The sequence below is a fragment of the Paramacrobiotus metropolitanus genome, unplaced genomic scaffold (assembly GCF_019649055.1).
Source record: "Paramacrobiotus metropolitanus isolate TYO unplaced genomic scaffold, Prichtersi_v1.0 Parri_scaffold0000461, whole genome shotgun sequence".
Classification (NCBI taxonomy): Eukaryota; Metazoa; Tardigrada; class Eutardigrada; order Parachela; family Macrobiotidae; genus Paramacrobiotus; species Paramacrobiotus metropolitanus.
This window is the reverse complement of record NW_026570681.1, coordinates 2,887-14,564: the sequence shown is the minus strand read 5'-3', so window position 1 is coordinate 14,564 and position 11,678 is coordinate 2,887. Positions and strand designations below refer to the sequence as shown.

Genomic DNA, 11,678 nt, shown 5'->3' with positions numbered 1-11,678 from the left:
TGCTGTTGAAGTGCTCCGGGGCCTCGGAACCGCGTCCTTCGAATCTACTCTGTTCTGTTTTAACACATTTCTTGTTAGAATTGGAAATGTGTTACGTGTGGGTAATCAATAACAGATCTATGACTGTACTATCTTCATAGCTGATCAGTGAGCATAACGTCCACTCAGTACACCTATCCCTAATGATGACCAGACTTCTGGGTGAAGTGCTGACTAATGTATGAGTGTCAAGTTACCAACTGTGCTATATAAGCGAGTGTTGCACAGAACATCTTTGAACATCTTGTGGACATCACTGAATGAACAACTGCGGATGTGTCTGAGTTGGTTCGTTAGCACAGTTAGTACGGTAGTCAGTTATCACCTTCCTACAGACCACTATTTAATTTTCAAGATTTCTATATATTTCTGATTATTCTAAAATTGCGTTTTTTGATCTTTCTGTACATATCTCTACAATTTCTAATTAATTCTAAATTTTTAAAGACCTATTAAATTTTAAAACCTATTAAACAGCAAAACAACTTAACAGCTACATAGTTAACTGAGTCTTGGAACACCAGAATATCAAGGTCTGTGCCTCAACAAATATCAAGACATCTGAACAGTTCAAAACAGATGCCAGATTACCTGAGATGTGTAGATTTAATTATCTCAAAATGCCTTAGTTTGAAGTAAGTAATGGGCCTAATCTCGATTTACCAACAGATACTACCATCTGAAATCCAAGAAAAGCACATTATCTAAAGTTAAATCTAAATAGTTACCCGAAATCCACTTCAGCACTGGTCGGGTACAATAGCCAAAACTCAGAACGAATATTATCTGAGGCATTAATTTGGTTAACGACAATTTTGCTCAAAACACGGATACATTAGTTCCAATAAATTTATCTTCCTATATATTTCGACTTTCGTATATCTGTACATCCATCTGCACAGGATGACTTACACAATGATGAAAAGCGATTCGCAACACAACTTAACTGCCTGTGTTAAGTGCTGAATAAAACATGAGATAAATCTCAGTCGAATCGAATGAAACACAAATTTTAAAATTTTTCTGGCTGCTTAATTATTTTGTATTTTAAAAACCCGAAATTTTAAAGTAATTCATGAATTTTCAAACGGATATTATATTATTTCTATTAACCTGCCAATTACTGCCTAAAGAAAAATCATTTTTACTGAAATTTTGTTTAAAAAATTTTTATTTACACTTTCAATTTAAATTTAAATTTGCACTTTCGAATGGATTCCTAAATTTTTCTGGTAGACTTAAAAACAATTATTTTAAAAGCACTATGCAGTCAATGTTCAAAACAGAAATTAAAATTAATTTTGTATTATTTTTGGATTATAATTCTGCATCTGGGTTATTCAGTAATCATTAGTAATGCAAAGAATACGTAGTAGACCTACGTACCTTGATCAGACTTGCGCCGCCTTCGAGATCTCCGCTTTCCGCCTTTCCCGCACTTACTAAAATTTTCCGCCCCGCCCCGCCGCAACAAAAAATTTTGCACTTCCGCCCGCCATTGCTTAATCTTCCGTTACCCCCCCCCCGCCAAATACATATCATGAAATATGTGCATAAGTTTTTCGGTGCTTTTATGTTTCTTCCGTTTATGGCAGAAACCACATTTTTAGACGTACGTAGATGTGGTTTTGAAAACAGTGTTCATGTTTTCTCTTCTTCAGAAATTCAATTTTCGCGCGGAGCGCGAAGCCAGCAACCGATTTCGCTGCAAAAGCGTTAGAAATTCTATAAAAAAAAACATGAATCTTTCGGTAAACGATCCTAAATTTTGTTCTATGCTTGATCTCCGTCCGCCTTGGAAATAATACCGCTCCCGCCCGCTCACACTTTTTCCTCCCCGCCCCGCCCCTCCAAACCCAAAACTTCCGCCCGCTCCCGTCCTTTAAAAAAGCTAGGAGGGGCGGGAACGGCGGAGAATTTCCCCGCTCCGCAAAATTCGCCCAAGTCTGATCCCGCTATAAGGAACGAATGCGAGACAAACACGAGGAATAAAATGAACGTTTTATTCGGGGTGTGCACAATATACCACAGATGCTGCATGCATTGAAAAATATACGAAAAATATGCGGAGTCTCTGGCTCTGCTAACAACCGAAATGCCAGCCATGCATAACGAACAGAACACACTTCTGGCCCATATCCGTGATGGCCAACGGCGTGACGACGTAATCGTCTACAGGGCAGTCGTACTCTGTGTACGAATATATACGTCGTCCCTGCAGCAAAACACTATAGTCAAATTAAATTAGAAACACGCGATGCTGGGAAGAAAGTACGATGTATGCAAAACCTCCGACAACAAAACTTTGATGATGCTGTGTACTGAAGTTATACAAGGAGATGTCAGTCGTTTTTCCATAATTCTTTAAAGTAATTTAAAAACATTGTGAAAATTATAGGCCATCCGTACATTAAATTAGCGCGAACGTTTTGAAACAAACCGGTACATCAAAAAGTCTCGTTATGAAACATTGTGTCTTGTGTCGTTGAGTTGCAATGTGTCATCCGCAGATAATGGAAATGCATTGAAGATTTGCTTTAAAAAATCACTGTTTCAAATATTTAATGCCGTCCTAGCAAGACGTCGCATTCCAACTACAATTTTAGAATCCAAACAAAGATTAAATATAAAAGATTATATCGAATTATAATATGAATTTATGATCCAAAGCTTGCGGTAACCGTTAAGAAAATTGATTTGAAAGTACTGTTCGGATTTAACTCTACAGTAGCATTACATAAAGCAATTTGATTAGAACATAATCAGCAGGGACAAAACGTAGAGGTTCCAGTTAAATAAAATTCTGCATGTTAAGTATTTTAATACTTAAATATTTAGGTATTTTAAAGTAAAATGCCAGTTTTCAATGACCTTGTTTTAATAAACAGTTTAAAATTTACGGTATTTTATTTTTCAGATCTACTCAAACACTGTAATCAGAAATTTTACGTTTACGGTTTACGTGATACAAACTGGTAGAGCTATTGAGGTAGAATTATTAAAAAATATATGTAGAAATGCGATAAATAATTTAAAAGTATTTAGAATCTTCAAAATATATGCAGAAATGTATCAAGAAATAATTAAATATATTTGAACGTATCGAAAATACCACTAAGTATATTCAAAGATATCTAGAAATATATTTAATATCTAAAATTTAGAAAAATGTAGAAATATTATTAAAAATATTCACAGAAATCATAGAAAATATTGAAAAAAATATTTAGAAATATTGAGAAAAATTACCAAATAGTTAAAAGTATTTAGAAATTGTATTATATTTGCATATCACGAGATTATTGACATATCACGAAAGTCACGATACAAAGGATGACTTAGCACCTGTCCGTTATTTCCTGTTGCTGTGGTTTAGATGTTGTGCTTCTCATTTAGTTGTTATCTTGTACTTACTAGTCGTAAAACGGTAATACTTATAAAGCATTAGCCCGTACTTGGAGACATCCAAAAATATTGAGAAATAGTTGGAAATATTGAAAATATTTCTAAATATTGAGAAATATTTCGAATTTGTGGAGATATGCATCTGTACAGAAATATCAGAAAACTTAATTCTAAAATAATCAAAAGTATATTCATAATGTGTTAAGACATAATTACAGATAGAAGTATATTTATAACTATCAAAAAATATGTTGAAATATAGTTAAGGATATGTCGAAAAATGTCTAGAATATTTAAAAATATATTTAGGAATATGTAGAAATATAATAAGAAATATTAGTGAAAATATTTAGAAAAAATTAAAAATTTTTAGAAATATTCCCGGTTTCTACGTCCCCCAGCAGTGGCTTGATAAAGCACATCAAACTATGCATATAAAATATAAATCGTGGTGGCGACTTGGGGACGTGGGTCCGAGAACCCCAGAACTTCAGTTCGACCCAGCACAGGAAACTGTGTATATGTGGTACATGTCGTTATAACGACCTCGGGACCCAGTTCGAGGTCCCCGAGTACTTCAGTTCGACTCAGCATGTCAAAATGTATAGGAATCACTATGAAAATCGGTGGCGACCCAAAGGTCACGTGGCGACCTAAAGGTCACTGGTGCTTCTGTTTCATCGAACCCTCAACATGTCTTGAATTAGGCACGAGGGCGAGCCAAGCGATTCCTCTTGGTAAGGAAATCTCGGTGGCGACCTCGGGGACCCGGGTTCGAGGTCTCCGAGTACTTCATTTGAACTTCGAAAAAATTCCTCCCTCTTTTTGACCATTTCAAATTTCCTCCCTCCCTCGCTTCAAAAATTCCTCCCTCTTTTTGACCACGCAGAAATTCCTCCCTCTCAAAATTCCTCCCTCTTTTTGACCCTGGCCGTATCTCTACGAGTAGGTGATAAATTCCTCAAAATGCTTGTATTCAGAACTTAATAATAAATAATTACAGTAATAACAGCTAATATGTCTGTTACAGTACTCATAATTTTTTGTTAAATTTTACAATACTGTACGCCGTTTGCTCACTGTAAGCGTCGTCCGCACAGGGAATTCACACATTTTACAAATTAATGGGCACAATCCGAGGATGCTGTGATTTCACATACCAGCTTTGTTTTTCACCGTCTCAGGATCACCGGCTGCTTCAAAGATGTCCTTTAAAACGTCAGCAAATGATCCTGTCTCGATGTTACACGCAGATATTTGAGTATTCTCTGTGACGCAATAACTGTGGTCTTGGATAGCAGACTCATAACAAACAATGCCGCTTGGACCATCAAAATGCAGCGCCCCAGAGCTAACCGATCCTCGACACAGAAAGATGCTGCCGTTATCCTCATTCATTCTCTCTGTCTTAACTGTCTGCTTTCCTTCGGCACCAGATAACTCCATCCCAGACTGCTCGGCACTGTCCGATAGGCTTGACGGTCGCTTTTTTGGTATATTCGATTCTGGGGCACCTTGTTTCACTAAATTCCATACCGTCGACACGCTCGCATTAACCTGTTGTGCAATGGCACGCAATTTCAATCCTTCGGCATGAAGTTTTAGAACATTCGTTCGCAGCTGCTGGGATTTTTTCCGGGAACGTTCAGGGAATGATTTTCCATTTTGCGGCAACAACATTCTCAGGCGCCATTCTGGAAGACCAAACTTCTTCCTGATGTAAGCCTGAGTGCGGCCGTCTTCGCAACACTTCAGCATACCCTGCTCCAGACTGAGATGAGCTTCTTCCCGCGCGGCAATATTTTGCCCACAGCTTTCAACAGCAGCGTTGACGCCATCCGCTTCTACGTTCATTTCCTGCGCAATGTCGGTTTCGGAGCCAGCAGGTTTCGGTCCGCAAATCAGCCGACTAAACTTCCCATGCATCCTTTCTTTGTTTCACCAAGCTGTTGCGATCAGTATACTGCGATGTCGGGCCTTAAAAAAATTTTTCCTTCGCTTTTATAGATTAATAATAATAAAATAATAACCATAAATGCTACGATTTTCTCCATTTTTCGTTTCGTACTTAATGATCGGCTTAATGATCATCAGTCTTCTTTCCGGCCAATCACCGATCCATCTTTTGCCCTGCTGGCCTGCTATTACCTTTTTGATAGGCAGATTTGTCTGCACTAATAGGCCAGGCGCACACCGCGCGATAAAAATTAGCGACTGATTACAGTACTCAAAACATACAGATAGAACAAAAACCTAACTTCCGCGACCACAAAATATTGCAGTTTTTTGTTTAATATTGCTCGACAAAAAACGAATTTAGTACTGCAAAAGAAATGTGCGCGATTTTTATCCGGCCAGTATTCAAATAAAATTTCTCGTTTTATAGTATCAGGCAGCTTGTGTGACGTAATTTATTTTGTGACGATTTTAATTTTCTGTCTGCTAATGCACAAACAAAAAATCTTCAACCTAAAAAATCTGAGAACCAGGGCAAGATCCTTTTGCTAGAGACCACTTTTAAGTACTTACTGTTTGATAACGCTTACATGCGCATACGCGCATACTTGCGCGTTTAATAACGCATACGAAGTACAGTAAAACTTGCGTACATTGAATTCCGCCGGTTCCCAACAAAGCGTTCAAAATAGACGCCTGTTCAATGTACGAGAACACAACGCCTGTTCGCCTGTACGGCTGTACTAAGTAGAAGCCTGTTCGTACACAACAACTGCCTCCTTCGACTTCACTTCTACCGATTCACTCATCAATTGTTTTTAATCATACGTACTCAGCACCATAAAATTTCTTTGTCATCCTGCTCCTACTTTTCTAAGAACAATAAATAACGGTACCGTTATTTACTTTCCTTGACTTTTGACCATTTAACGCCGGAAAACAGTAGTCACCGAGCGTCACTGAGCGCATTTTGGCGGCAGGCCCATTGTGAGAGTCAATGCATGCCGCATTGCCGTGAATGCGCGCCGTCAATGCATGACGTCACTGCTCCAGCAGAAAAGTGGATGCAGTCATGCAGGTATGTCTGTCACTGCCCGTATAAGTTATCAAACTCGTTTTCCATCTCTGGATAGATTTTTTTTTGTTTTTAGAATTAAATTTAACCGCGAAGGTAGGCGAGGAGCATCTGTCGTCAATCACCTAGTCCACTGGCTCTCTGCATAGACGCAAAAGGTGCAGTTCAAAACAAAATTAATCCTTTCCTCTTGCTCTGTTCTGGGTAAAATCGCCCATCCAACATTCCGAAGGTAGAGAATGCATTTAGAAGGTTTCGAATTTCGATATGCTCTCTATGGCAACTGCGAGTGACGGAGTGATTTTACCCAGAACCGAACGGCAGGAAAAGATTTCAGTTTCTCTTTTGCGTCTGTTTCCTCTGAATTCTTACAATATCTTTAAAGCACAACAATCACTAAATTTCTTCCACATTTCCAGTTAATCCCTCCACTTAATAATTAAGTGGAGGGACGAGACGACAAAAACCGAACCTTAATCTAGAGACGTCAAAAACCGAACCGAACGGTTTGGAACCGCGGTTCAACCGGTTCGGTTCGGTTCGGTTGCGCGCTTTGTTAACCACGGCTTTTCTTAGAACCGAACCGTTTGAGTCGGTTTGAGGTTAAGTCGAACCGAGAAGAACCGGTTAACCGCGGTTCTTCTCGGTTCTTTTGTACTAGATAAAATGACGTTGTGGTGCGACGACTTAATTCTGTCTCAAACCGCATTCATCTGAAGGAGACGCGTACGTGTACTTTCTATAAGAAAAACCGCTTCGTCCGCGCTACGTTCAGCCTCCGCGCGCAGTCGCGCTTTACGTCTTCGCCTTTTTGAGTTGTATAGCCGGCGCTCAAATACAATCTTTTACTTTCGGTTCCAACCGGTTCGGTTCGGTTACAAGTCACTTGGCGCAGTAACCGAACCGGTTTAAGTGACTCGTGCTTGGAACCGTAACGAACGAAGTGACTTCGATGTCAAGTCGAACCGCTTACGGAACAGAACCGAACCGGTCGAACCGTTGACATCTCTGACTTAATCATGCTTTACCGGCCTGTCCTGACTTCAGCAATATTATTTTTTGCTAACGACTATAATTCACTAGACATTAATATCACACCTCATAAGTTCAAACTAATTTTCTCAAGAAGTTTGCAATTGATGTGTCCAGTGTGCTGCGTTGTCCATGGCAATGATTGTAGAATTCACGATGGGTGTTTACTTCCACGCTTGTATCCGTTTTCAGTGGTGGGAAAAAAATTTTTTTATCTTACGTACTAACAACAGAAAATTGAGTAACACATACATCTGCGGCGTGCGCAGCAGTCACGCCGCAGGTTGAACCTGGCTGTTGATACTACTGTGTCGTCATTTTATTCCTGGCTAACACTGATTTCCCTCGAAGTGTGTGTTATGTGCATCGAAAACGACCGGTCGTTTTGGCCTCTAAGCCGTCCGAAACGACACGAATGCGAAACTACACTTATCCCATTTGTTCCTGATGAAAAACGCAAAAAAATTGGGTTGACAAAATTTACGGTGGTCGTTTTGGCGGCACCCGGTAGTTTTGGACGGTTACAAGTGTGTCATCTGATGAAAGCTGCAGAAACAGAGATCAGTAAGCGCAATGACCGACTTACACTAAGGGTCGGCGTCGGTAAACAGTGGTTTTGGCTGCTTGCACGGGTGACCTTTTTGGGTCCGCACGGGTGTTGCCCACGGGCACGGGATTCCTGCACGGGCGTGGCAGTGTGCACTGGTCATTTATTTATCTTTAAATTTATCTATTTAAAACCTTTTTTGTTATTGATCCATCTTTTTCATACTCTTTTTTTTCGCGATTTTTTACATAGTTAGTGTGTGACTGGTCTCACTTAAACCATAATATTTAAACGAAATACAGTTAAGTAGTACCGCGAATTGTGTTTGAGATGGTAAATAAGAGGTTGAAGGTTAATGCTTATCGCAACAGTACTATACACTTTAGAAAACGAATCTAAAATGCTTATGGTTCGCCCAGAGGTTTAAGAATAGCGAAACAGAAACGGAGACCGCCATTTTGGTGGGCCACCTGGTCTATCGACTTCAGGATGCGCGCAGGCATCGACCAAACGTAAAACCAATAAAGAAGTACCAGCTAGCCATTGACTACAACAGCGGAGAAACAACAACATTGGTCAAACGTAAATCCACTTCAACCAACGTAAATAAGCCAGACAATTATAAGGGCAAAATGTTTGTACAAGTAGAAATGTAAAATATAGGACGAGTGACAAAAGTAAAAAGATGTTGACAAGGTGTACGTACTATTCACACCGAGACACGTCACTACTGTGGAAATATCGCCTGCAAGTCATCTTCTGACAACCACAACAATTCTGCGTTCAAAACGTCTACAGAAATGTCTAGGTTAACATCGGGCAAACCAGTCATCAGCTCGTCCAGGACGACTGAACCCGCTGCTGGCTCGGGATTGAGAGCCTGCAATGATGGCGGCGGTGAAATATCTTCATAGGTAGGAATGTAGATGGCCGTTTCGGCATCCGACATTGCACACCACAGCGGTTTAGAAAACGATGCTAGAGACACTTGCTGCTGCGTATCTGCAGGCACAACCAGTTGCGGCGGAGGTGCAACAGGAACGCGTAGATCGAGCTGCGGTGCAGCTTGAGATGTAGAATATGGCTTATACTTCCGAACCACTCCATCGTCAGCGTGGGGGTCGTTGATGATGGTCTGCGGCTGACTAAACAGTGGTGGAAAGGGATCGACACGGTTAATGGCTTGGCGATGGCGTTCGCGGATGATTCGGGCTGCTCGAAGGTGCTGCTGAGCACGCTTCAGATGATACTCGGTAGTTAGCATGCGAGATGGCAGCCGCTCGGGAGGCTGCAAGAAAAGGGCGCGTATATAGAGGCTTTTTGAACAAAATCAACGGATATAGTCACGCCGCAGATACAAACGGGCTGCTGATGTTTGTCAAATATTTCTGCAATTTTATTCCTGGCTAACACTGATTTTCCACGAAATGTGCCATTTGAAAAGATCTGCATAAAAGAACTCAGTAAATACAGTGACTAACTTACAATAAGAGGATGGACCGTCGGCGGTTTCTCTTGCTGACTGCTATCCCGCCTCTCGTCAGACAGAAAGCAAGCATCGGCGTGCTGCTTTATGGCATCATACGAGCATCCCTGTTCACGCCGCTCCAAAACGGATGGTTGCAATGTATGGTACCAGCTGCTGTTCCGGTCCGCAGCAATATCTGGCTCTTGCACAGTCAGATTCACCGAAGCGAAGGGCGGTACGGTGGGCGAACCGCTGTACGTTCCGTCTTGACACACAATTCCAGTGATGCCATGTGTGTTGATTGCGGACGACAGCCGTCGCCGGGTATCCACGGAACTTATAACCTGGTCATTGCGGGAAGCAGCAAAATGCTCCTGTTGCACTGTACCCTCCTTTTCAGTGGCTAGAAAATTTAGAGAAATAATCAGGGAAATCACGCAAAAATGTTGCACTCATTTGTACTGCGTTAAGCGAACTATAGTCATCACTGTACATATTTACAAATACTGTACGTCCGCACTCCGCACAAGTTAGACCAAAAGTCAGCATACCCAAAAAACCACGGCAAATATATCCACTCTAACATGGCAAAATGCACGGCTGCCGTTACCCAAGAAGTACTGATTTCCAGGTATAATTTTTCCTTGGAAAACTGAATGTTAAAATAATTAGAAATCACGTCTTCTTCGTTTTCCTCGAATTATTTCGTATTATTACTATTATTATTATTATTACGGCACAAGAGCAGACAACCCCAAGGGGACTTCAGGTCTGGTCGAACAAAACATTTTAAATGCAATGTAAAGAGTTAAGAGAGATCCACAGACTTGAGTACGAACTTAAAGGCAGGTACAGGACTGGCATCAAGAATTTTAGGGTTAACAGCAATAATTTTATCAAGCAATTTTAACAGCAATAATATTGCATCTCGCAAGAATAACCACCGTACAGAATACTATGCTCAATGGTGAATCGCTGCTCTGGTGAACCGCTATCCCCGCCCTACCCGCCAGGGCACCCCAAAAACCACAACAAACCAGTTTTATCAGCTGAATGCTCCGAGGGACCGAGGTCTAAGTTATTTTGCTTCGTTTAATTTTTAATGCTCATAAAAACACAGCATTTTCCGCGAAAGTATGAATTTAACAATTATTAGAACGTTTAAGCACGTACTTACAAAACCGTGCATTTTGCCCGGTTAGAGTAGTTATGTGGTATTTGCTGCGCTTTTTTCCGGTATGCTGACTCTGTGGTCTAACTTGTGCGGACGGCTACAGCACTTAAAATCGAAGAAAATGCTTACCGTTCTGGCCATCCATATTGAGCAAATTAATAATCTCAGGATCTTTCGACATCCCGGCGGATTCACCGCAGTACACTGATGAGCCTAACGTCGGTAGAGCGCCATGGTCTTGTTTGTCCACGAACGTTTCGTCGTTTGCAACCGTTGTTCTCCATCTGCGCTTCAGTGCTAGATAGCGTTCAAGTTTGGAGCTTCTGGTTGACTGGGACGTCGAGCTGCTGAATATTGTTGCAGCTCCGCAGCCGCTGTTCGGAGCCCCCTCTGACATTTTCTCTGCTAACTTACAAGCAGGTTTGCGTACTTTGTGGTCACGCGAACAGGCATTCTCACATCCGCAGTGGGTGCGTTTTGCGCTTGGACCATCACGCTGCATGGCCTTCAAGCGAGCCGATCTTCGACAACCGTGGACTGGCTCGTTAATATCGTCTACGTTAGCGTCCGCCGTCTGGACGCCGACCCGACCTTCCGAGACCTTTTTCGATTTAGCACAGGGGGTCCTGGGATATATCGAATGACAATAAAGGTGACTGGCCACCGTTACAGCACGTCTGCGTGCAGATGTTGGATAGCGGTGACGTCTAGCAGTCTTGGCTGGCTGGGACGCAGAAGCACTGGTTGCTTCTGGAGTAGCGCACAGCCGACGTCGCGGCCCGGATCGGTGGATACTGCCAGCACGTTCCTTCTTGAGGCCCACATGCTTGGTCATACCGACTAGGTGGAACGGTTTGTAAAAAATTTCACCAAAGGATTTCGATTGCGACTCGCAGGGTAGCTGACCGCAGTAGAATCTGAGTCATCGGCTGCTGAAATGACAGCCACAAATTCGGAGTAACTTGCCAAACGTGGAAAAGAG

At 41.5% G+C, this 11,678-nt stretch overlaps 1 protein-coding gene across 1 annotated transcript; it reads right to left on the bottom strand.

The window, feature by feature from the left end:
* Positions 1–8,575: 8,575 nt before the first annotated feature.
* LOC129602430 (uncharacterized) lies at positions 8,576–11,133 on the bottom strand. The gene is made up of 3 exons (XM_055501445.1): positions 10,826–11,133; positions 9,540–9,925; positions 8,576–9,342 (listed from the first exon to the last, which is right to left on the bottom strand). Exons 1-3 carry the CDS (start codon positions 11,091–11,093, stop codon positions 8,782–8,784), a joined length of 1,215 nt encoding a protein of 404 aa, XP_055357420.1. The 5' UTR covers positions 11,094–11,133; the 3' UTR covers positions 8,576–8,781.
* Positions 11,134–11,678: the final 545 nt, after the last annotated feature.